General features: G+C 41.3%; 1 protein-coding gene across 2 annotated transcripts in view; it reads right to left on the bottom strand.

The window, feature by feature from the left end:
- The window catches only part of dscamb (DS cell adhesion molecule b), a 128043-nt gene extending 102995 nt beyond the window's left edge, over positions 1–25048 (bottom strand). The window contains exons 1-3 of one of the 2 annotated variants that reach the window (XM_036961247.2): positions 24206–25048; positions 3617–3934; positions 3364–3510 (exon numbers count right to left, since the gene is read on the bottom strand). In XM_036961247.2, the coding sequence (XP_036817142.2) occupies positions 3364–3510; positions 3617–3934; positions 24206–24248 (508 nt within the window). In that variant the 5' untranslated portion in view covers positions 24249–25048. The remainder of the gene's footprint in view (positions 1–3363; positions 3511–3616; positions 3935–24205) is intronic. The other variant, XM_090218682.1, reaches the window with a different exon arrangement.
- Between the last annotated feature and the right edge of the window lie 2493 nt (positions 25049–27541).

Below are 27541 nucleotides of genomic sequence, written 5' to 3'. Positions count from 1 at the left end.
CTGGTACTGTATATGACTGCATGTAATACCATGATGGTATTGTACCAAAACTGGGAACTAGGAAAGATGCTCAGTATGCAATGTATTCACCAATAATAACAAATATCTTTCAACAACATTCCTTATAAGTGAGCAAGGGAAAGAGGTGATGAGAGAGAGAGGAGAGAGAGAAAGAGAGAGGAGAGAGAAGGAGAGGGAGAAACAGAGGATACAGAAGAGGAGGGAGAGGCTTACAGTCATCCCTCTCCTCCAGCATTGCAGTAAGCCTGTGCCTTAATGCTTGAGAAAAGCTTCCCTTGCACCATCTCCAGCTTAATCTTCAGCTTGAAAAGATGAAAGGCACGTGTGTTTGTTCTAATGAGAAAGCACTATCTCCAGGCACCAGAGGACCAGTCTCTACTTTTCCTCCCAGCAGCAGTAGGCAGACACTGGCCGTCTCGCCCATACACAGGCCTTGTACCTGTCTGTCTGTCTGTCTTTCTGTCTGTCTGGGGCAATGTGATGCAGCAGCACTATCGCAACATCCCGACACTTAAATTAACATTTAAATATTTTCAAATGTTTGCAAATGCCAGCAAACAACATGTGTAAGATACTGTATACACAGTAAGCTGTTTGCTCAAGAGAAAGTCCCACCTCACATGGATGAATACAAGTTTCCCAGTAGGTGCAGAGTGTAGCATCATTGGAGGAGACTGAAACCCAGAGGACCAATGCAGGGACATGCAGGACCGGGGTCTGAATGAGACGGGTTCACTGTGCAGCAAACCCCACCTCTGCCTCATCCAGCAAAACAAAGAGGAAGAGTGTGAGAGAGAAGAGAGGAAGAAGTTGTTATTGTATAACCATACGACTCATAAATGCATTGTAAATCACCCCATCCAAGGGGAATACACACCTGTATGACAACATGTTGTATGCATCCCTTAGAGAGGTAGTTTTGATCAGCCTTTTTCCATCAAGGCCCCCTCATTAAATTGGATCACATGTGAAAGGTGAGAGACAAAGGCAAAGCAGATGCGGAAGACAAAAAGATGTCCAGCCCATCCCGTATTCAACAGCCCCCACCACTTGATACATAAAAAAGCTGGAGATGCATTAGGCGTCCCATATAAAAGGCAGCCGCGCTGCAAGCTCCACTCCTCTGCTTTGTTCTCTTTCATCTCCCTATTAGCTCTGTCAATTGTTTATCAAAAGCAGAGAGGAGCCAGGCGGCTGCTGTGAATTTGAAAAGCCGCACGGCGAGGTACATTTTAAAATGCATGACAGGTTAATGGTAAGTTAGTGGCAACATTAGGGCTTGTGAGTTGCGGTGCTCATTCAGATTGAAAACAGGGCCACTTCAAATGACTACTAAGCAGTCCTTTTTTTAAGAGGTCATTCATATTGTAATTAACTTTTCAATCACAGTTGATTAATTAAGACCGGCCCTAGTCTGTAATTATACATATTCTTTCCCCTGACATGAATCAATGGAAATGTACAGGTTTCAGATGAGATGCAATGCAAACCAGTCCCTTGTACATATTAATATATGATTTATAGGGTAAAATCTTATGCTAAGGTGTCTACTTTAAAGGGATTATATGATACAATAATCTATCAAATACATGCATATTTGACTGAACAACCACAAAGAAATGATTGTATAGTGAATAAAATGGCCAAATCTATAATAATGATTATTATTTGGAAGCTAATACTGATGTTTGAAAACATTACATTAAAACCAACATGTATAATAACTGCCATCAGAGGCCCTGGTTGAGGTGGATCTGTTGTGTGTGGAATGTGTTTTAGTCTTTGAATTCCAATAGAAAGTCTGACTGCGGATGTGTGCTTGATGTAACTGTTCACAACCGAAAACCTTAGATTAATAATTTAGCACAGCGGTTGGATAGCTTTATTTTGTGTCCACCGAGACAAAGTCTTTTTTCATGAAAAATGTAGAGGGCAGGGTTGGCAACCCTCAGAGAAGAATAGGTTAGGTCAAACTTCTCTGTTTCCAGGCCTGGTTGAGAACCTCATGCTAACACATTTACAAACACACACACACACACACACACACACACACACACACACACACACACACACACACACACACACACACACACACACACACACACACACACACACACACACACACACACACACACACACACACACACACACACACACACACACACACACACAACCTGGGATCAAACCCCTGGTAAAGAAATAAAACACACACACCTTTAAATGCACTTTGTAAACATACGCAGTAAACATACCCTCTCCATAACTGTGTAAGGTGCGCATTTGCTCATGTATCAGAACATCATCAAATATTTAGCCAGGAAAGAGCACTGGTCCTGACCATGATACTGATGCTTCTGACAAGCCTCCTGTGGCTTGATAGTTATTGGAATAAACAGGGAACAATCCCATCTAGGTTATTTTTAATGCACGTAAAAGCACTCCTAAGAACTGGGTGATGATAAAGCATCAGTGCTCCTACGCGTTATTCACCTTTAAAACACCCTGGCTGTTTTGTAGTAAAAAAATAAAGGTTCCATAGGACTACAATACTGCATGACCTAAACTCACTTAAAAACCCACAAGCTATTACAAACTTGCCCTGTGTTATACAGTTAAGCACATAATTAAAACGAGAAAAGTCCAAATTCCGCTTTCCATACTACTTTTCAAGGCCATGCATGTTACACAGTAAAAAGTGATGACTTCTAGGTTTCCCAGATGCTAGCATCTTTTGTAGTCTTGTCTGAATCTGCAAAACTCATGTGCAGTCATTATAGGCCATATCATATCTCCTTACAGAGGCAGAAACAGTGTAAAGCCCTCGACTAGCAACCAGTACACACAGACATGGATCACAGAAGGGATCTTCGTGCTTGAGCAAACACATTTAAAATGTCATGAAAACATGTCCCACAATATAAAGCAAAATTGCCCAGAGGTTGGTTAATGGTCTAACAGGAGAGTTGTCGTTTAATATACAATATCAACCTGTTCAATGAATGGTTCCAATCGAGGAGGGTGGGATCAACATGACAGACAGACATTAGCCTGGCTATTGCTGTAGGTAGACAGGATTCCATGGAGCTCCAGTAAAGGTTGACTGAGACCACAAGCAGGTAAGTCACAGAGAGACAGAGAACAGTGGCCCAAGCACACAGAGCAGAGCAGGGAAGGCTTCCCATTCAGAAACTTTGGGATCCATTGCACTGTCTGTGTAAACAAATCTTATTTTGCTAGCTACACCTACGAATCATTCCATTGAACGTGTAATCCAATAGCTGATTTGAGTCCAAGCAAGGAATTGAACAAAATTCTGACCAAGATATACGAATGTTGTCTTACCTGAGGATAGTGAGACTGTGTCTTTCTCCCACGATACGACAGTGACGTAAGCCTCCACGGAGGCAGGGATAATGCACTTGAAGACCGCTACATTGCCTCTCATGGCTTTCTGGTCCTCCACCCGGACTGTGTAGGGTTCCCGAAATACTGAGGATAGCAAGAGGGGTGGCATTTGGCAAAGGCAAATTAATACATACAAGAAGAAATGAAGGAGTGACAACAACAACAGCTACTATTTAAAATAAACACTTACCGGCCTTAATGTGGACATCTTGGCTTCTTATTTTCCCTGAAGGATTTTCAGCTGTGCAATAGTAGGTATTGTCATGGATCAGCTTACTAAAGCTGGAGGGGAGGAAGTTAAAGATCTGGAGGGTGCCATTGGGGTGCACGTGGCGGATCCCGGGCACATCGTAGATCTCCTCTCCGGTGGCCAGGTACCAGCGCAGCGAGGCGGGGGGCACCCCTGCAGCGGGACAGGGCACCAGGGTCCCTGTGGTGCTGGCAAACACTACCTCTTGCAGAGATGCATTGACAAAATATAAGCTGGAACGTAGATCTTCACTAAAAACTGCAAGAGAGGAGAACAAAGAGTACAAAAACATTAGATGACAAGACAACTGATTTGAATGGGTATACTACAGGAGTAGGATCTTAATTTGATCATTTTTTTGTTGCTGATAATTTTCCTGCTGAGAAAATGCAGATGAGCTTCATGATTTACATAAATTCACTGAAAACCATGTGTACTAACCTTGGAATTCATAGCACACGGTTATATTAACAGTATTACAATTGTGACCAATCTTTCAAATCCTGTTGCTGCAGGATTATTTTGCTGCGACAATACTCGTCAAATTAAGATCCATATGTATGTTTACTTCTAAATACATCAAGACAGTAGTTATTTACTTGGCCATGATGAAACAAAATAATTATTTGTTATGGATCTGGGCCCAGATTCACAAAACACGAAAAAAGATAAGAAGTTGATCAAATAATTTGTAAGTGCAATTCCTCAACAATATCTTAAGATTTCATGATTTTCTTACGAACTCCTCAAATATCTTCTTACATGTCTTCTTAAGATGTTTGTTGCTAGGCAACTGATTTACCTAGCTATCTAACTAGCAATGGCAATCATGTTAGCAAATTTCCAACATAGATTACTGTTCTAAAACATGTTCTTGGGTTTAAAATAATAAATACTGAAACTTTCAGATAAAGTTTGTGAGTAAAGGCCTCCCGGGTGGTGCAGTGGTCTAAGGCGGGTGGGATCAACATGACAGACAGACATTAGCCTGGCTATTGCTGTAGGTAGACAGGATTCCATGGAGCTCCAGTAAAGGTTGACTGAGACCACAAGCAGGTAAGTCACAGAGAGACAGAGAACAGTGGCCCAAGCACACAGAGCAGAGCAGGGAAGGCTTCCCATTCAGAAATGTTGGGATCCATAGCACTGTCTGTGCAACTTTTTGCCTAAGGTGAAACATAAGAAACAAAAACCTTTTTGAGGAATAGCAACTTTGCTTAACTTTCTTCTTAAATCTATAGTTAACAGGCCCTGAAGTGAGGCCATTTGCTCATACACAGCATTGAACATATATTCTGCTTTGGTTGAGCAGGGGAGCAACAAGCGGGAAAGGAGTGTTGATGATGTAAAAGTGTGTGTCGTTATGTAGCTCCCTTGAAAGGGAGAGAAACACGAAGTGGGACCAATTAGCATCAGTTGGCTGGCTCAGTGCTAATCGTTAGGTGGTTGATTTCTGAGTGGTGTATAAACTGAGTGTACAAAACATTATGAACACCTGCTCTTTCATGACTTATTGATGTCACCTGTTCAATCCACTTCAATCAGTGTAGATGAAGGGGAGGAGACATGTTAAATAAGTATTTTAAGCCTTGAGACAATTGAGGCATGAATTCTGTATGTGTGCCATACAAAGGGTGACTGGGCAAGACAAAATAATAATATATGGCAATATTTATTTACCTTTGAACTGGGTATGGTAGTAGGTGCCAGGGCTGCTGGGTTTTTCATGCTCAACAGTTTCCCATGTGTATAAAGAATGGTCCACCACCCAAAGGACATCCAGCCAATTTGACACAACTGTGAAAAGCATTGGAGTCAACATGGGCCAGCATCCCTGTGGAACGCTTTTGACACCTTATAGAGCCCATGCCCTGACGAATTGAGGCTGTTCTAAGGGCAAATCTTGGTGCAACTCAATATTAGGAAGGTGTTCTTAATGTTTTGTACACTCAGTGTATCATTTCTCCTGGCTGAGCATGGCCCTGTGCCTGCTGCCTACCTCTGGATCTCTGTCTGGTGTCAGTGCCTAGCAGTAAATGGCTTACCAGTGACAGCTATCTAGGCCTCCCTGTGGATAAAACATTTTAGCACTTCATAAATTTCAAACAAGGTTTCAAATCGCAATGGTTTCCACCCTCTCTCTGCTCCAGGGGCTTTGACCCGCAAAGAGATACACTCAAACACACAACCATGCACAACACAACCACACACACAAATAAAAAATAAAAACCAAACGGACAAAAAATTGTGTAAGTAGGCTACCAATTCAAATTTTAGTAATTATGTGGGAATCCAGTGTCCATAGCTTGGTTTCCATCCAATTGGCGCCAGATTTTCAGGTGAATATTCTAAAATCCGCATGAAGAAAATTAGCATTTTCTCACCAGTGTTGTGTTCGCAACAAACAAACTTGTTGAGGATACAAATCAATGTGATGACAAGTAGTGCACACAAAATGTACTTTTTGGCTTAAGTTTTCATGTTCCTAATAAAAATAAAACATTCAATGTGTTTCTGTCGCATTTGCAACTCTACCGATAGTTTTGTCACAAATGTGGTCTCTGGTCTTGGTACGTGCTCTCTAGTCAACAGCTCTCAGATACAGTGTGGACAGGCTGTGCAGGTAGGCTAGTCTACATGATGATATTATTATGGATAAGAGCAAGATTTTTTTGGGGGGGTCAAACGGCATTGATCATCATGCCATGACCCTCGATATGAAAGGAGCATAAACCTCAGCACCATGAACTTTCACCACTTTGTGAATAAAAAAAAAAATAAAAAAAATGACCCCTTTTTCTCCCCAATTTCGTGGTATCCAATTGTTTTAGTAGCTACTATCTTGTCTCATCGCTGCAACTCGGGAGAGACGAAGGTTGAAAGTCATGCGTCCTCCGATACACAACCAAGCGGCACTGCGTCTTAACACAGTGCGCATCCAACCCGGAAGCCAGCCGCACCAATGTGTCAGAGGAAACACTGTGCACCTGGCAACCTTGGTTAGCGCGCACAGCGCCCGGCCCGCCACAGGAGTCGCTGGTGCACGATGAGACAAGGACATCCCTACCGGCCAAGCCCTCCCTAACCCAGACGACGCTAGGCCAATTGTGCGTTGCCCCACGGACCGGTTACGACAGAGCCTGGGCGCGAACCCAGAGTCTCTGATGGCACAGCTGGCGCTGCAGTACAGCACCCTTAACCACTGCGCCACCACCCGGGAGGCCCCACTCTGTGAAATTTATCACAACTTATTTAATCTGTATCCTAAGAAACTGCATGGTTTTCCAAGTCGTAGTGGAAGGACCACACTCCATATCATCCAAGTTTACTTTGATATCATGATTATTATATCAACATTTGTGCACAAATGTATTTCCACCGCCATTTCTCGCATAATACATTTTACAGACACCAAAAGATCCCAACATGTAGAACGAACGAATTATCTGTCAGCACTTATACATTTGTATCGAAACTTCCATATTGATCTACCCTGATTAGAGAGTCTGTTCAGTCCAGAAGTAAGGTGGGATCAAATGGTAGCCACTCTGACTTATCAATTGACCCCATTTACTGTAGAAGGCATTAACGAAAACAACGAACTGGGAGAAAACACAATCCTGTATAACCTGTGGCTCATCCATAACTGTATTTCTATGGCAGAGAGTCGGCCTGAGAGAATCCCTGGCTGTGACTGAGCTCATTCCTTAGTAGGTGATGAAGGCGCTAGCTGAGCATTAGCCTCCTCAGATAGATCAATCTGTCAATGGCAGTCGTACACACAGAGGACAGACGATAGGGATGACTCATGACGCACACCCACACATGCTTTCACAGACACTTAGGGGTATCCTGAGTCTAGCTGCGTGACACCCATGACTTCCAACAGAGAGGTCTACCCAGGACACTGATTTCTCTCTCTCTCTATCCCTCCCTCCCTCTATCTCTGATTGATTCTAGCTTGTTTCTGTGGTACTAGCATCTGCAACATAGCTCCAGGAAGGTTTGAATGTTGTCTATGGTGGACCTAGGCTTATCCATTTGTAACACAGTTAATTATGTTTCCACTTGCCACTGCAGAAATGTGTATTTAATGTTTATGTATTCTAATTGGTTGGTTTAAGTCAGCTGTCAATAAGTGGTAATGTCATTGGCTACGCTTGCAGAAAGGGGGAGATTGGAAACGTCAATTCTTGCCAGTCTGATTTTGACATGCAAGCTGTAGGTCACGTTCTGAAATACTGTAATCTATTTCCATATTTACAATGTGTACATTTCCTAATATAATATACACACACCCACGCACATACATATGTGTACGGTACCTGTTAGATATTGGGGGCATCCTGGGATGTGCTTTTCTATGTTATTGTTGTAAGAGTGAGTTAGAAAAGTACATCCCAGCATATTAGCTATGTTATTGTTGAAAGAGTGAGTCAGCTAGCATGCTCTTATTGTAATGGTCAGATTAGCTCTCTGCTAATTCACAGTTATTTCCATGCTAACAGATGAATCATGAATCTACAGCCATCAACATATTGTTGTCCTACACATTTAATGTGCATCCTTGTGTCTATTGTCAGAATAAACACCAATCACCTGGGACCGCTGGCTGGACTTTCTTTAAAAACACAACGCAGGAGAGTTACGAAGTACAGACCTGTTACACACTGAAGCCCATCATGATTTGCCCAATAACAAATAAATAACGTTGATTGAGAGAAAAAAAAGACTAGTTCTATCAAGGTTGTGCCTGTTTAAATCTTTTAAAATGGAGTGAAATTCTTATTGCTATGTGTGGGTGTGTAGCTGCTTTAAAGACTCAATTGAAAAGAATAGATCAAAGTCATATCAAATTGTTATTCATTCCCTTTTGCAGCTGGGGCTGAAGTAGAAACCTTCCTTGTGGCATATTGATAATACAGTCTCAGACATGAGGGAGAGATCAAAACCAACCTGTAGGTGTGCCAAGTCATTTTAATGAAGAATCCTCTGAAATCATCAATGTGTAGGTGTCTTAAATAATGAATCAATAATTGGTGGTGATGTTCATATTTTAGAAACATTAAAATACCAATTGCATTGATAAAACGTAAGATATGTTGAATATAATATTTGACGGCTTTCTAAAATTCTCTGGCTCAAACATTTCAGTGTTACAGATCTTTGGCGGTTTATCAAGAGCAATCTGAGCCAATTGCTGAGAACGAAAACAGATGCAGCACCCATTAGATTTATAACACTAGCGACACAAGAAGTCCTTTATAGTCATTTCATACAGAAAAAACACTGTCCAATACAATTCCCAAACAACAAAACGTTCTATTAAATTTGACTCAAAAGCGTTCCACAGGGATACTGGCCCATTCAGGGATACTGCCCCCTTCATCTACACTGACAGAAGTGGATTTAACAAGTGAAATCAATAAGGGATCATAGCTTCCACCTGGTCACTCTATGTCATGGAAAGAGCAGGTGTTCATAATGTTTTGCACATGCAGTCTATACACTGAAAGCAGAAAATGCCACAATAGTAAATGCCTGGAGAGAAGTACATCAAAGGAGTGTGACATTTTGAAAAGCTTGTATTCTGAGTACTGAAAAGAAATGGGAATAGCGACGGTATGCTCAGTATGACATATTTCACATTCGTCATATTTCCTCTATTCTACTGAGCCTTATTTACTTTATGTTCATTTTATCATATTTTATTATTTCTTATTGTTGTTACATTGTCAAGAAGGAACGGGCAAGTAAGCATTGTGTTGGACGGTGTATACCATGTGTATCCTGAACATACGACTAATTAAACTTGAAACTCATAAAAGCGACTCAATTTAGCACCGTGTAGTCATAACAAAGATTGTTTTGATAAGACCAACTGCAGAGAAGTCAAAGGTCCTTGTGGATCTAATCATACTGAGTACCATGTCACTGCACTGCTACACCCATTCCTAACGGAGCAGCTCTACATGAGTTACTCTACAAAGGGTTCATGCAACCTCCTCAGAGGCCCCACTAAGGGTCATGCTTCTCATGCCCGAACAACTTCTCTCAAACCTAACCACTTACTAAATAACCACAGAGGTCATTTGTAATTGCCATAATTTTTCATGGGCTGAACCATAAAGACGAAAGAAGTGACACTGTTCAATAATGTATTATATCCATCTATAATTAACCAAGCTTTGTTTCTATCAGCAAAGCTGGAGGGAGAAGAAAAAGGACAAGGCCACTTCATTGCCACCGTCTTTTTCAGTGAGAAGGGGGGAGGATTCCAGTTGGGAATATAAATCAGGAACATTTTATACACACAAACATATCCCCGAACAGATTTACATTTCCTAGATTTGTAAATGTTGTAGATGTTAGATAGCCCAGAGATGGGTATCCAACCATGAAAAACAAACAAGGAGAATGTTTATGCCAGAGGCAAATGATGCCTGGTGTTAAGTCCACATATCTAGCAACTACTGTTCTGTAGCTACATGCACCTGGGAATATTCTCAGTATACAATTACTGTGAATGCATGTTTAATTCCTAAGCAACTGAACAGAGCAGTGCATGAAATAATGAATGTATATGTACAGAGAATGATATCTTAATCATTCCATTCAATAAGTGGTATCATAGCACTAGATTGGTAAAATAAAACAATACTGCTAATATGAAAACATCTAATGAAAACCATCATTGAGCAGTAAATCTGAAAGTGTACCACTTGAGAGTAACAACAATCATTTGTAATCTATTATATTATCCATTTACTTCCATATTGAAATGATGCCAATTAGCATCAATATTCCATAGCACCAAATGGCTCCTCTCTCATTTTAATATGAAAATAACTCTCAATCACGCTGTCATTATGCAACTGCTGTGTTGCGATTGGACGAACATCAAGATGGAATATTTTTGGATGGAAGGCATGATTATTATCTGCACACAAAACAGCCCCTTGTATTAACATAGAGGTACAGTGTGAAAAAAACAATGTTTACATAACACATTTACCATGAAAATGAACATAAATATGAATATTCACACTATGAGTGAAGCTGATCAATCAAAGGCAGTAGAATTCATCAGCTGACAGACAGGTGTAATCAGCCATCACAGAGTGCTTTCAGGACTACCGAGGCGCTTCATTTAATTCAACGTGTAATCGATGCTGATGGGACAAACACCAACATGTATGCATGCTTTAACCCCTTACTGCCTCTTTCTTTAATGAATACAGCCACATGTACAGTTTATGTCGTGCATTTGCTTGGAAGTTTACGGTTTAAATTGTGCTTCATCCATAGGTGCTATTCCATATTTTACCATCGTTTTATCATGAGCTCATCTGACAGACAGACATCAAGAGCAGAAAAAGAGACAGAGAAAATATGGAAATCCAGAGAGACTGGGAAGGTGGATTGATCAACTGGGTCCAAGTATTTTATAGGGCACCCATGTCACGTCTGGTGAGCCAGTGGCCTGTCGTCAGGGCTGCCAGTGGGCATAGGCACACGGGGCAGAGTGGGGCGGGGCGGGCAGCTGCTGCACTGTCACAGGCTCTGTCAGCCAGGAACCCTTGGTAATTAAAGCAGCCCTCTGTGCTATGCCTGGGGGGTGGCCTGGAACCAGGAGCAGAGACAGGAGACAGGGGAAGAAAGGAAACAGGGTAGGGGGCAATGAGGGGGGTTATCCAATGTGAGTAAGCATTCTCCTCTTTCTGCCCAGAGGCTATACACAGGGCTTGTACAGGAACTTGCCAAATGACAGTCACCCAATTTGCTTTCATGAATATTAACCAGGACATGACAGAAGGGGCCGTTGTCTGCTCTGCTCTGCTCACGGGTGATATGCAAAGACAGATCCATCGTCTGATGTCAGAGGAGTAGGATATGGTAAAGCGTAGCCCCATGGTGTACCTCTAGATCTAGTTTTATTTTCATGCGTTAAACGGGTGAGAGTGGATGTCTCATTAATAGAGGAGGCAGCAGCAGCATATCTCAGTAGGGAGAATGTCAGCGCTCCAGACGTTGATGTCTGAATTATGCTGCTGATGAACTAACAGGAGGGAGAGAATATGATGGGGGATTACAGTATATACCAAACTATAGCAGCTCCCTCTGCTGCTACTACAGCTGAATAAAAAGTACCAGGGTAAAAATAATACTGTTTTGTTGCGCAATATTAACACTAGAGGGTGGAGAAAGAGTTTATTTCAAATCAAATCACATTTTATTAGTCACATGCGCCAAAAACAACAGGTGTAGGTTACAGTGAAATACTTACTTACAAGCCCCTAACCAACAAGGCAGTTTAAATAATAATAATAATAATAATAATAATAATACGAATAAGAAAAATGAATAAAAGTAACAAGTAATTAAAGAGCAGCAGTAAAATAACAATAGCGAGACTATATACAGGGGGGTACTGGTACAGAGTCACCAGTTAGTCGAGGTAATTGAGATAATATGTACTGTACATGTAGGTAGAGTTATTAAAGTGACCATGCATAGATAATAACAGAGAGTAGCACTGGTGTAAAGAGGGGGGGGGGGGGTGCAAATAGTCTGGGTAGCCATTTGATTAGATGTTCAGGAGTCTTATGGCATGGGGGTAGAAGCTTTTTAGAAGCCTCTTGGACCTAGAGTTGGCGCTCCGGTACCGCTTGCCATGCGGTAGCAGAGAGAACAGTCTATGACTAGGGTGGCTGGAGTCTTTGACAATTTTTAGGGCCTTCCTCTAACACCGCCTGGTATAGAGGTCCTGGATGTCAGGAAGCTTTGCCCCAGTGATGTACTGGGCCGTACGCACTACCCTCTGTAGTGCCTTGCGGTCGGAGGCCGAGCAGTAGCCATACCAGGCAGTGACGCAAGCTCTTGATGGTGCAGCTGTAGAACCTTTTGAGGATCTGACAACCCATGCCAAATCTTTTCAGTCTCCTGAGAGGGAATAGGTTTTGTCGTGCCCTCATCACGACTGTCTTGGTGTGCTTGGACCATGTTAGTTTGTTGGTGATGTGGACACCAAGGAACTTGAAGCTCTCAACCTGTTCCACTACAGCCCCGTCAATGAGAATGAAGGCTTGTACGGTCCTCTTTTGCTGTAGTCTACAGGCATTAACCGAGCAAACACTTTTGTATATTCAATCAAATGGATGGGAGAAAACAATTGTTGTTATAACTACTCTTATGAGAATACCAAGTTCTTAAAATTGCTCAATGATTGTCCTCCTCTGTGCCCAGACTTTTCTAGGTTGATTAAATCTATCTGTGCCAATGAGGGAATACTACGTTTTTTTTGCAAATTTCTCAAGAAATTTCGAGTGCAGCATTTTCTTCATTTGGGTAGACTTTCCACCAACAAATTAACAGAAATTAAAACAACATGATGTATTTATGGCAAGATGGAGCTAATCCCCTTGTCAAAGCCTGTGAGCGGCAGAGGGGAGAGCAAGGGGAAGTCAATGTGTGTAGACTGAACTAAACCACTGCTTAAACCTACAGGGATAATGCCAAGATGCTAGACCATCTTGAATTAATGACATCCAAGTAGACCAATGCTGGGTGGCAACATTTTAGATGAGAAGGACATGGTCACACTGGACTGTTGAATAAAGAAAGAGCTGTGAACCTTTTGAGTATAGTATGCTGAATCTTTCTTATATCCTTTGTCAGATTCCTTTGTACCAGAAATGGTACTGTACAACCAGTTGAAGACAGCGTGATTATGGTGGCCCAGAGGGTGATTGTGTAGGGTGTGCTGCACAGGTTTTTTTGCGATTTCTAATGGTCACATCCATATTGACCAGGTCACACCTCGCCACACCGACCAAACGGGATCAAACACACACTACATGACCTAAAGTATGTGGACACCTACTTGTCAAACAGCTCATTCCAAATACATGGGCATTAATATGGAGTTGGTCCCCCCTTTGCTGCTATAATAGCATCCACTCTTCTGGGAAGGCTTTCCACTTGTTTCACTCTTGGAACATTGCTGCGGGGACTTGTTTCCATTCAGCCACAAGAGCTGACTGATGTTGGAACATTGCTGTCAGGACTTGCTTCCATTCAGCCTAATTGCCCACTGATGTTGGGCGATTAGGCCTGGCTCGCAGTTGTCTTACCAATTCATCCCAAAGGTGTTCGATGGGGTTGAGGTCAGGACTCTGTGCAGGCCAGTCAAGTCCTTCCACACCGATCGCGACAAACCATTTCAGTATGGACCTTGCTTTGTGCACTGGGGTATTGTCATGCTGAAACAGGAAAGGGCCTTCCCCAAACTGTTGCAACAAAGTTGGAAGCACAGAATCATCTAGAATGTCATTGTATGCTGTATAGTTAAGATTTCCCTTCACTGGGACTAAGTGGCCTAGCCCGAACCATGAAAAACAGCCCCAGACCATTATTTCTCCTCCACCAAAGAGTTGGCACGATGCATTGGGGCAGGTAGTGCCTCCCTGGCATCCGACAAACCCAGATTTGTTCATTGGACTGCCAGGTGAAGCGCGATTCATCACTCCAGAGAATGCGTTTCCACTGCTCCAGAGTCCAATGGCGAACAGCCGTGATTGGGAGTTCCGTTAGGGCGGTGCCTAATTGGCCCAGCATCGTCTGGGTTAGTGTTTGGCCGGGGTAGGCCGTCATTGTAAATAAGAATATGTTCTTACCTGACTTGCCTAGTTAAATAAAGGTTAAATAAATAAATAAAAGACTTGTGTGCGGCTGCTCAGTCATGAAACCCATTTCATGATGCTCCTGTCGAACAGTCATTGTCCTGGCGTGGCTTCCAGAGGTCGTTTGAAACTTGGCAGTGAGTGCTGAGGACAGACTATTTTACCGCTCTACGCGGTTCAGTACTTGGCGGTTCCGTTCTTTGAGGTTGTTTGGCCGTTGAGCTTGTGTGGCTGAGCTGTTGTTGCTCCTAGAAGTTTCCACTAACGGCACTTACAGTTGACCGGGGCAGCTCTAGCAGGGCAGAAATTTGACTAACTGACTTGTTGGAAAGGTGGCACACTATCACGGTGCCACATCAAATCAAATCAAATTTTATTTGTCACATACACATGGTTAGCAGATGTTAATGCGAGTGTAGCGAAATGCTTGTGCTTCTAGTTCCGACAATGCAGTAATAACAAGTAATCTAACTAACAATTCCAAAACTACTGTCTTGTACACAGTGTAAGGGGATAAAGAATATGTACATAAGGATATATGAATGAGTGATGGTACAGAGCAGCATAGGCAAGATACAGTAGATGGTATCGAGTACAGTATGTACAAATGAGATGAGTATGTAAACAAAGTGGCATAGTTTAAAGTGGCTAGTGATACATGTATTACATAAGGATACAGTCGATGATATAGAGTACAGTATATACGTATGCATATGAGATGAATAATGTAGGGTAAGTAACATTATATAAGGTAGCATTGTTTAAAGTGGCTAGTGATATATTTACATCATTTCCCATCAATTCCCATTATTAAAGTGGCTGGAGTTGAGTCAGTGTCAGTGTGTTGGCAGCAGCCACTCAGTGTTAGTGGTGGCTGTTTAACAGTCTGATGGCCTTGAGATAGAAGCTGTTTTTCAGTCTCTCGGTCCCAGCTTTGATGCACCTGTACTGACCTCGCCTTCTGGATGATAGCGGGGTGAACAGGCAGTGGCTCGGGTGGTTGATGTCCTTGATGATCTTTATGGCCTTCCTGTGACATCGGGTGGTGTAGGTGTCCTGGAGGGCAGGTAGTTTGCCCCCGGTGATGCGTTGTGCAGACCTCACTACCCTCTGGAGAGCCTTACGGTTGAGGGCGGTGCAGTTGCCATACCAGGCGGTGATACAGCCCGCCAGGATGCTCTCGATTGTGCATCTGTAGAAGTTTGTGAGTGCTTTTGGTGACAAGCCGAATTTCTTCAGCCTCCTGAGGTTGAAGAGGCGCTGCTGCGCCTTCTTCACGATGCTGTCTGTGTGAGTGGACCAATTCAGTTTGTCTGTGATGTGTATGCCGAGGAACTTAAAACTTGCTACCCTCTCCACTACTGTTCCATCGATGTGGATAGGGGGGTGTTCCCTCTGCTGTTTCCTGAAGTCCACAATCATCTCCTTAGTTTTGTTGACGTTGAAAGTCACTGAGCTCTTCAGTAAGGTCATTCTAATACCAATGTTTGTCTATGGAGATTGCATGGCTGCATGGCTGAAATAGACAAATCTGCAAATTTGACGGGGTGTCAACATACATTTGTACATGTAGTGTACCTCAAAGGCTGTTAAAGAACGCAGCATTTTGGGGAAATGTGTCGTTCAGTACAAACCGTCACGTAACGTAGCAAGCGTTAAACTGAACTGAACACACCCCAGGTCAAGAAGAGCACATGGGCTCAACAGTATTTTGACAGACAACCCTGCTTAGCTTCCTCACACAAAGTTAGAGTAATTAAGTTTATTACATACAGATAGTGCAGTTTGAGGGTTATTTAGATGGTGGATGGATGGATGACTGTCTATGTAGACAAACACTGGAAGGAGACAGATTACACATCTGCAGAATTAATGATGGACTGACCACAGTTACTGCCATCCATGAACTCAACTATTTTCTGTTCTCCTCCAACAATTAACCTAAATCTGACCAATCAGAATAGAACAAAGCAGTTGCTAGGTAGATAAGCAATTACTGTTACAATTCCAAACAATTGATTCTCCACTTTTTAGAACTACACAACGGTGACTTTGAAAATAACAATATCTCAGAAAATAAATGATGCACTATTGATAGTATTAGCAGTTACTCAAATAGTATTTTGTAATGGGTCTCCATCTTACAACACGACAGGTCTGGCCGTGAGGTGTTTCTTGTTGGTCAGAAATGATCAGCCTCACATACTGGGGATAGATAGCATGTACTGGTCAACACTCCTTATTATGTCACCAAACAGTAAGGTGCAGGGACATCAATGATGTTGTCATGCATATATACATAATTGCCAACCTGCATGCTCGCTATGGGAACAGGATCTTCCAGAGTGGTGGCAAATGTAGACATACTACAGTGTAGAGGAGAAATTCTAGTGAAAATTAAAATAGGTGAACAGGTGATGCCCAGGTGATCATAAATCATGTAGCAAATGTAAAATATGTTGCAAACGCCCCATTTATTGTTAGACAGTGATGTAACACTAATTGAGAAACCAACAGAAGTTATGTCATCACATATTGTTGTTACTTCCATTGATCCACATTCCACTGTTGTCAAAGAGAATTCAGTCATGAACAGCTGGCGTTGTGAAGTGTGTCAGTGCTAATGTCACAACAGCTGGCTCCTGTCATCTTATAAGCTGCACCATAACCAGGGCCCTTTAAATATGCTATGTGCCACACTCACTTATATACTCCAGACCTATTTGACAATCTTTATAAACATATTTATCACATCCAATCCGTAAAGCAAACATATTTATTTAACACTAAGGAGCACAGCATGTGTTCCCTAAAGAACCCCACAGCCAACCTGCCCCCTCCTCTCTCTTCTCAGTCACTACCCTTGCTTTCTTTGTTATCCCCCTTCCTCACTACACACCATCCCTCCAAAAAAATGTAATGTTCCTTCTCTCCTCTAGGGTTGTCCCTTTTTCCTGTGTGTTCGCCGTGTGACAGGGAACGTTAGCTCTGTAAAGCCAGCCAGCCAGCCAAGCAGAAGCAAATGTATTCAGAGCATTTAGTACTCCGGATTAATCGAATTATAATTTAATCATCTGATCAAACAGCAATTAGCATAATCACTTCTGGGGAAAGGCTGATAGAGAGCGAGGGAAAGCAACACATAATAAAGCTCAGGCTAGCAACACTCTAATGAGACATTTGCCAACATTCACAAAGTTACTGATTCCTGGGGACTCTTTAAATATGATCCACCTCTTTTTAAAGGTGCAACTCTGCATATTAAAACATCAAATTGGTGACGGATCCAAATTCATTTGAATGCACGCTCATGCATACACTGTGGTTTGTGTCTCTTTCTCTGCATTCTGAAATCAGATATGAAGTTTGAATATTGTGAACACAAACAGTATTTGCATCTTACAGAATGACTGATTGAGAAGTTTAGCTGCGATAAGGACATAGATTCAACACTAAGAAAGGTAAAAGAGTGTAGATCAATAAGACAAATGGAAGCAGATGGAATGTGAGCAACCTGCCAAGCTCAAAGAGATCCAGACACACACTGTGAGAGTCACCAAAGTAATCCATCCATACAGTACCAGAGCAAACATGTGCATTGGGCATATAGGGATCCCTCCAGTTAATTCCCATGGCTGTGTAGTTCAAAGCATGAGCATTTGGGTACTAGATTAAGTGACTGATTAGTTCTGTCCCTCAAAAAGGATATGTGATCTTTGTGACTTTGTGAATAGTTATCGTTACTCTTTGTATATTTATTCCTCATGCTGTTACTTTTCTATTATTTCTCTTTTCTCTCTGCAATGTTGGAAAGTAAGCATTTCACTGTTAGTCTACATCTGTTGTTTACAAAGCATGTGACAAACACAATTTGATTTGATTAGCCACATCAACCACTCTTCCAACATCTGTCCTGTTCATTGCACTCTTACTTCTGAGTTGCACTACATCATACTTGAGCTCTATATACACACCACGCATATATAGTGGTCCTAATCCAACACACAGTATGTGCATTAGACATAGGTAGAATGTTAGTGCATGTATTTATTTTGTCAGTGTTCTCTAAAAACTGCTTTAGTCTCATTGTTCCTTCACCATGCCACTTTTCTAAGTGCTCAGCCTTTTAAAATAACATTGCATAAAATAACATGTCATGTCTTTGCCCGGTTGATCAAACACGTAAATCTGTGTGACTTTCTTTCCCCAGCCGATGCTAAACAGTATAGTTCACATATTAATGTGAAAGACATTTACATGGTGCTCATGCAATTATATTGTTCTGATTCAGCAGAATCCTTAAGGATACAGAGTCTGATTTGTAATTAGATTTTACATTCAGTGAAACATACCACCACCCCTGTGAGTCTCCCATGCCCCATTACTAATTAGACTGCAAGACGGTTGCTGAACATCTTTAGTAGGCATCTTCATTATGCAGTCAGAATGTGTGAACTGGGAGATCCATTACTACACATCAGGGTCTCCATCATCAGACATTACCATTAGTAACAGTTCCTCGGGAATAACAACAACGCAACCATTCACACTTTTCACCAGTAAACACCCTCTCAAAGGGGAACTACTCTAGAGAACAATTGACCTTAAACAAGTGCTGAATTCATGTTTGAACTGAACTCACATCTACTTCTCAGATATGTATCTATCAATGCATACAGAGCGACTATATTTTATTGCCTTACTATACACATTTTCATAGGTAAGTCAACCGTGCTGCTCGGATACCTAGTTGACTGTTGGGTCATTCCATTTGATTTCAATCACTTTTTGAACGCACCCCATTTGATTTGAAATGAACTTTTGCCCATGGTAGAAGTGTTCAGAAAGTAACTTTTTGTACCTGATTGACCAAACATGTAAGTGTGCTCAAAGCATACCCCACCCAACCTTGAGACCCTTATATCTTCATCACTGGAAAAGATAAACAGTTGAGTTTGCTATAATTTCCCCTCCTGTCCCCTGTGACTATTCCCCAGCCCGTTGCTGTAAATGTGAATGTGTTCTCAGTCAACTTACCTGGTAAAATAAGGGTTCAATAAATACAATTACAAACAAGATTGTTAAACTGTTATATAATTTCTTGGAAATAAATGTTTTCATCTTTTAACCTTTAACATCGGTAATGTAGTTTAGACCCTATTTTACATCCTCTGAGGTGTCTGTGTTGTGTCCGCCATCGGTTGAGACACAGCATACTCTTGAGTGTGGGTGTCATATTTTGGCTGAAAATGGTTTTTTCAAGAAATTGTAAAATAGCTTGACAACTGTCTGTAAGCTTTTAAATGATCTGCACATCTGTCTCATAAATGTTACGTCATTCGAGATGGAAAAGTCACTTTCTTACCACTTCTACCATGGCCAAATATGGATTGAACATTTTGTTCAAATGAAAAGCGGTGCGGTCAAAAAGTGATTGAAATCAAATGGAACGACCCTGACTGGAAATAGGTTTAAACAAATCATACTGATTTAGATTTAGATCTAAGTCCTCCTCAATTGCCAGCATGAGGCCACTGCTACCAAAAGACGGTCAGTCTTAAAGATCTTTAAATAGATATGGAGGATTCAAGGGCATAAGTCTTACAAGAGGAGCACCTCACTATACTGGAACAGATGGATCTCTAAATCAGTGCGCTGCCTTAATTGCCCCCAGCATATTAACTCCCCTGAAACACAGGTTCCTCCTCTCAGCCAAGTTAAGTCAAATCAATCTGCCCGCAGTCTCCATTGCATTTTCCTTCTCAGGGTCCTAATGTGTTGTCATGCTAACTGGGCGGGCTAAGTGATGTTGGCAGCTATTTAGATGCCCTACGAGGACTATCTTTTCTGAAAAGGATTTTGTACATAATCATCCCTCGACAATGAGAAAGAAGGGCATTTTGATTGAGATAGAAATGTGTACATGAGAAGTGTACATGACCTATTTACCTTAGTGTAAGACAAAATAAGGTATAGGCCATCTCAAACGGCCTTGCTCAGGTCTGTCTCTCAATCATTGTGCTGAAATCTATGGTTTACACCTCAGACAAAACAGTCATTCGCCTCCGTTCAGAATTGCCATTGCTATGAACATTCTCAAGCAGCCCTCCGCCATAGTGGTGCCCAAAAAGCTGCCCAGTCATTCTGAACGGAGGCGAATGACTGTTTTGTCTAAATTACACTATAGTGGCCTGGAAATACATTGACATTGCAAATATTTAGTAGTAAACAACTTCGCCATGATTATCATGTTGTCATTTTTACTTTAGACAGATGGCAATATCATCATTAGCTAGCAAAGTTGGTAAAAAAAATGTTGCTAGTAATGCTAACGTTAGTTGGCTAAAATCCGGTGCTCTCCCCTCAATCTTAGTTAGCTAGCTAGCATTATACTACATCTAAAGTCAATCTAACAAAGGGTTTTCCTACTAATTATTTGGCACCTTTTGAAATGGTATTGTATTTCCAAGCCACTGTAATGCACTTTTGATTAAATCTTCATTGACAATGCATTGAGCAGAATGCTCAGTCGGGCATCCGTCCTGAAATGAATGTTCAAAACAATTGTGACAAACCGTGCAACACATGAATAATGGCCCTGTGTGAGCTGCCTCGTCGCATAATGTATTTAAAAACAGAGTTGGAGCTTGGATTGGTTTTGCCTTAAGGCATCTTTTAGAGGGCAAAATCCTCGGCCATCTAAACATAACTATTATAGCCTACTTTATCTCTTAATTGCATTTCAATTTGAATAAAAATTATAAAAGGTAACCCACAGTACACAAAATAAATAAATGTTTTAATTTCCATATTGCATTATTAATTCATGTTTTATAAATGCTTTAATGGTTCAAAATAAAATCCCAATATCTTAGGATAATATGTATAAATGGAGTTAATATGAGAGCACAATGTCTAAATAGGCCAGAATAAAAATTAAAAGAAGGCTTATAAATATCATACCTGTAAAATGTTGTATTTGGAGGCTAATTACAACAGAGAAAACTAATCTACTGGCCCAGTTCCCTCAAAAATTATATATTTTAGCTGTATCTTTTATTGTGCAATTCAGGTATAATTCCCTCAATTATCATTATGCCAGAATATTCCAAATAAGGGCACAGGAAGTGGCTGGGCCCTTATCAAGCAATTCCCGGTCACCCACCCAGTGTATAGCCTTATTTAGTCAAACTCACACTTTCCTGACACCCATAATGGAAGTTTCCATAGAGACAGGCCAGTGAACATGTGATAGACCTGTAGATTTAGGAATTAGAATACGAATTTGGTATTTAGAATAGTAATTTAATAGGATCTCCATAGACAAACCTAACTCTAAAAAGCAACAATTAACTACAAGGTCGTCATTCTGCCATTGTCAGCTCAGCTCAGTCAATACAGACCTCATCATTATCATGATAATCGCTATCTTCAGAAATCCAACCACAGAATACAATGAAATACAGTGCAGCAAAATAAAACAAGATTCCAGCTCCAATTGCATTCTATACCCATCGTCCAAAAAGGCATAACATAGATAACAATAGAACAACACAGAAGGGTGAAGCCATTTCCAAATAATAAAATACATGTTGGCATGTACCCTCTATTCTATTCTTATACTAGGTTGCCAATATAAGGCTTCTGAGACTATATATGGATTCAGCCTGGCCTGACAGTTGATCTAATGTCATGGCACAATTATAATGATTAATCACAAATCCTTATTGTTATTTTATGAGTTTCCACAGAATTTTTTTTTTTATTTATTTTTTTATTTTACCTTTATTTAACCAGGCAAGTCAGTTAAGAACAAATTCTTATTTTCAATGACGGCCTGGGAACAGTGGGTTAACTGCCTGTTCAGGGGCAGAACGACAGATTTGTACCTTGTCAGCTCGGGGGTTTGAACTCACAACCTTCCGGTTACTAGTCCAACGCTCTAACGCTAGTCCAACGCTCTAACCACTAGGCTACCCTGCCGCCCCAGTGTGAAGCCAGTGTGAGTGAGTGTGATACCATTTTATGTGGAGTAGAGATGGAATAGCCAAACCTGGATGTCAATAAGCAGCTGACTGAGAATATCCTTACAAGGGAAAAAGGGAAGATAGTCAAATATGTATAATTTAAGATTTTTTGGGGGGGAGGGGAGTGGAGTGAAACAAGGAACTAGAAAGGAACCACTGATTTTCTTGTCAAGTGGGTTGGGTTCACCTTGTCACATCTGCGTTGGTATAAAATGAATGTCCCTCAATGTGCTACAATGGGTTAATCCCAAACCTCCAATGCCCCCTTTTTGCCTGATGCGGTAAATTCAGCGACCCTCTACGACATAACCACAACCAGAGGTTCTACCCTGTTTACTTAAAATATCTGCAACGCCCCCATCTTGTCAGCTTGTACAGTTTGTAAGAAGATATATTTTCTTTCCGTTTCCTCCCCTTCTTCAACCTCTGTGTTTTCTCAGTCTCCATCTCCCCCTTTCCATACACACCCAGCCTTTTCATAACCCCCTTATATCCAGTAAATAATGGTTTATTTGATCCTGTGTAAGTAATAAATTGTATACATTTACTGCTTTCACCGATCAGCTTCACATTGCAGATTCACAGATTTATGAAAGCACACACAGTACACAAATACACACACACACACACACACACACACACACATACACACACACACACACACACACACACACACACACACACACACACACACACATACTCACCCACATACCTTTTAAGTGAATGCATAGAGAATGTCTTTCTATCATTTATTGGTCCTTTTAATCTTTAGGTTGCAAATCAATATGAATTGATCACATGAAAGGAGACTGTATAATTCTGTGTGTAATATTCTATAATATCATTGTTTTTTTTATTTCTGTTACATGATATATGGACTGCAAGCTCTTTCAAATCTATTTACCAGCATTATCTCAATAAGAAATGACAACAACAACAAAAATATTTGTCTGCAGTGTCTACAGGGGTGCCTTTCCATTTTGCATCATTATCAGGTTCTGGTGGCTTACATTTTCTTATCTCCTTTGTACACAATTATTGTTTCTTTACAAGTCTTCATTTGTCTACACACCTGTGAAATGGGCTAGAAATGTATCGCATTGTTTAATGAAAACTTTACTGAAAACTAAATGCATTTATTCAAAATCAATGTACTACGTTAATCTAATATCATACATCTCTAAGGATAGAGTCAAATTATAGGCTACATGATCAAGCTTTTACAAGTGTCTAATATCCTTTCGAATTTGAATACCTTACATTGAACTTGAAAATATACAACCCTAAATAAATAGCTTGGATGGGGGAGGGGAAGGGGGTTAAACCAAATTTCCAGTATATAAAATACGTCAGTCATTATTGAGGCCCATGCTACTACTGACTGACATAGCCTACCGGCATAAACATCCAGGCATGTAAAAAATGATTAAATTCGATGTAGTAATTGCCACTGACAACAATTAAGGTTTTAACCTTAAGGTCACGTCTACTTTATCAAGCCTCTCACGAACATACATTTATTTCCTCAGCAATCAATGAAAAATGCAATTGAAGAATGAAGGCATCATAAAAAATATTTTCATTGCCTTAACACAATTTATGTGAATCTATCAAATATTGACCAATGATGTGGCGTATAGTTAAAATAGATTAAAGCACATTTCACTCCCGTTCCTCTCTCCCTAGCACTGTTGGCAACCATAAAATGTGTAACACAGGTGACCTCCACCCCCCCCCCCCCCCCCCCCCCATCTACTTTACATTCCTCACTGAATTACTGACATAACTAATGAACATTAAAATTAGCAAATTAAACTTACCATTTAAGATGCTCTGGAAAAAGATAATAGCCAATATCCACATGCCCTGCTCCGTTCAATCCCCCCAAGCTATGCTTTCTCGTCTTCCTCCGTACACTTTGACAGCTGCTTTCCTATAATGATGTTTTGTGTGGCAGGTGTAATGTTAAACATTTGCTACTAGCTTGTAGTAACCAGTCCAATTCTCTGCTGATAATAATGTCTTTACCGTCTCCTCCTTTTTTTCTCTATAACGCCCTCCCTGGTGCTCTCGTAGCCTACTCTTCCTCTCTCTCCCCTTTTCAGACCCCTCTTTGAGCTTGGAGGATATGTGCCTCTCTGATTGTCTTGGTTAAAGCTGTGATATCCGACTCTACGCAGCTCTACGCTGGCCCTCCGTGCATTGCTACTTTCCCTGCTCTTCAAAGGGATGCTCGAGAGGGCTACAGAGCTCGCCTGCAGCCCAGGTGTGATGCTGAGTCAGGGTAGTGGCACGCGGGCAACCGTAGGTACTAAAATAAATCTCCGGGTGTGAAACGGGGACACCTAAACAATAACGATGTGGAATCCACAAAAACGCATCTTAAAACGAAAACTGAAAAATAAAATCAGGTTTGAAATCAAAATGTGAGAAATAAAATAACTTAAAATAAAGAGTCAATGTTCAGTTCAATAAGAATGAAAACCCAATCCGGATGAGCTGAAGTCAGACCATCTTCACCACCTCTCTCCGTCCAGCAAGAGGCAAGCACGCGCATCTTCCCACTGCCCTTTTAATCGCATTGGTCCATGCGCTAACCCTCGCTGCCTCAGAGCACTACAGAATAACCCTCTCCCCTGCCTTTGCAGCCGCTTTAATTCCTCATTGCCTTAAAGGAGCAGAGGCGATAGATAGCCAGTCCTCCTAGGCGCTAGGTGAGAGCATTTACAGTAAGGAGGGGGATTTTGCAGTTAAAGAAGGCGCACCTGAAGAGCCGGTTAACAAGGAGAACATTTTACGCACCAGTGTTATACAGGCACAGATTGCGTGCGTAAATAAGTGTTACTTTTATTAAGGTAAACTAGGAACATGACTAGAAACGTATTTTCTATACAGGAGAGGTAGGTACACAGGATTACACCTTCAAAATGTTCTTGACTAGAGGTTCTTGAGTTTTTTAAATTATATGTTTGTGGAAAATAATTTTCTAAAAAATATTATTTTTAAATGGAGTTGAAATTAATCATACACATCTAGCATTAGGTTGGTAAAATTCATGTACAATATGTCATGATATCTTTGTGAAACAAATGGAAAAAAATATTTTTTCTAAATTTTTATTTACTCTATTTTGGGTTGGCATTACATTTTGGCATTTTGTTTCAATAGTCTATCATTCAATATTTACTTCTAACATCAACAATTATTACCACAATTGTTTTGATGGGGAATTCTAACTGGACTTGGTGCATTTTACATTGACCTGCCTCTGGTCCTTTCCCCACCCAGCCTCTGCCCAGGAGCAGGCCCTGTCTGATAAGCTTCCAAAACCATCAGACCTGCCCAAGAGGCCATTCACTGCAAACAGAGGACCTGTCTGTCAGCATCTGTCTGCAGCCACACATTCAGTACCAGCCCCTATGTCACGACTTCTGCCGAAGTCGATGCCTCTCCTTGTTCGGGCGGTGTTTGGCGGTCGACGTCGCTTGTCTTCTATCCATCGTCGATCCATTTTTCATTTTCCATTTGTTTTGTCTCGTTTTCCCACACACCTGGTTCTCATTTCCCTCATTATGTGTTGTGTATTTCAAATCAAATCAAATCAAATCAAATCGAATTTATTTATATAGCCCTTCGTACATCAGCTGATATCTCAAAGTGCTGTACAGAAATCCAGCCTAAAACCCCAAAACAGCAAGCAATGCAGGTGTAGAAGCACGGTGGCTAGGAAAAACTCCCTAGAAAGGCCAAAACCTAAGAAGAAACCTAGAGAGGAACCAGGCTATGTGGGGTGGCCAGTCCTCTTCTGGCTGTGCCGGGTGGAGATTATAACAAAACATGGTCAAGATGTTCAAATGTTCATAAATTACCAACATGGTCGAATAATAATAAGGCAGAATAGTTGAAACTGGAGCAGCAGCACAGTCAGGTGGACTGGGGACAGCAAGGAGTCATCATGTCAGGTATTCCTGGGGCATGGTCCTAGGGCTCAGGTCCTCCGAGAGAGAGAAAGAAAGAGAGAATTAGAGAGAGCATATGTGGGATGGCCAGTCCTCTTCTGGCTGTGCCGGGTGGAGATTATAACAGAACATGGCCAAGATGTTCAAATGTTCATAAATGACCAGCATGGTCGAATAATAATAAGGCAGAACAGTTGAAACTGGAGCAGCAGCACAGCCAGGTGGACTGGGGACAGCAAGGAGTCATCATGTCAGGTAGTCCTGGGGCATGGTCCTAGGGCTCAGGTCCTCCGAGAGAGAGAAAGAGAGAAGGAGAGAATTAGAGAACGCACACTTAGATTCACACAGGACACCAAATAGGATAGGAGAAGTACTCCAGATATAACAAACTGACCCTAGCCCCCCGACACATAAACTACTGCAGCATAAATACTGGAGGCTGAGACTGTTCCCCCCCATGTCTTTGTGTGGTATTGTTTATTGTAAGTGCTTGTGCACATTTTGTTTGACCTGTGCACGTCGGGTTATTGTACCCATACTTTGTATTTCTTATGCCATTGGTTTTACTATTAAACTGCTCCGGCTATGATCAAGTTCTGCTCTCCTGTGTCTGACTTCCCTGCCACCAGATACGCACCCCTTACACCCTATCCCTCTCCAGGCATAAAGCCTGCTAAATTAAATGTATGTACAGTTGAAGTCAGAAGTTTACATACACTTAGGTTGGAGTCATTAAAACTAGTTTTTCAACCACTCCACAAATTTCTTCCAAAACTATAGTTTTGGCGAATCGGTTAGGACATCTACTTTGTGCAATTGACAAAAGTAATTTTTCCAAAAATGGTTTACAGACAGATTATTTCACTTACAATTCACTATATCACAATTCCAGTGGGTCAGAAGTTTACATACACTAAGTTTACTGTGCCTTTAAACAGCTTGGAAATTTCCAGAAAATGATGTCATGGCTTTAGAAGCATCTGATAGGCTAATTGACATAATTTTAGTCAATTGGAGTTGTACCTGTGGATGTATTTCAAGGCCTACCTTCAAACGCAGTGCTTCTTTGCTTGACATCGTGGGAAAATCAAAAGAAATCAGCCAAAAAAAATTGTAGACCTCCACAAGTCTGGTTCATCCTTGGGAGCAATTTCCAAATGCATGAAGGTACCACATTCATCTGTACGAACAATAGTA

Source organism: Oncorhynchus mykiss, chromosome 24 (genome assembly GCF_057628025.1).
Source record: "Oncorhynchus mykiss isolate SJ-2025 chromosome 24, ASM5762802v1, whole genome shotgun sequence".
In the NCBI taxonomy this organism is placed as follows: Eukaryota; Metazoa; Chordata; class Actinopteri; order Salmoniformes; family Salmonidae; genus Oncorhynchus; species Oncorhynchus mykiss.
This window is presented reverse-complemented; position numbering and strand designations above follow the sequence as displayed.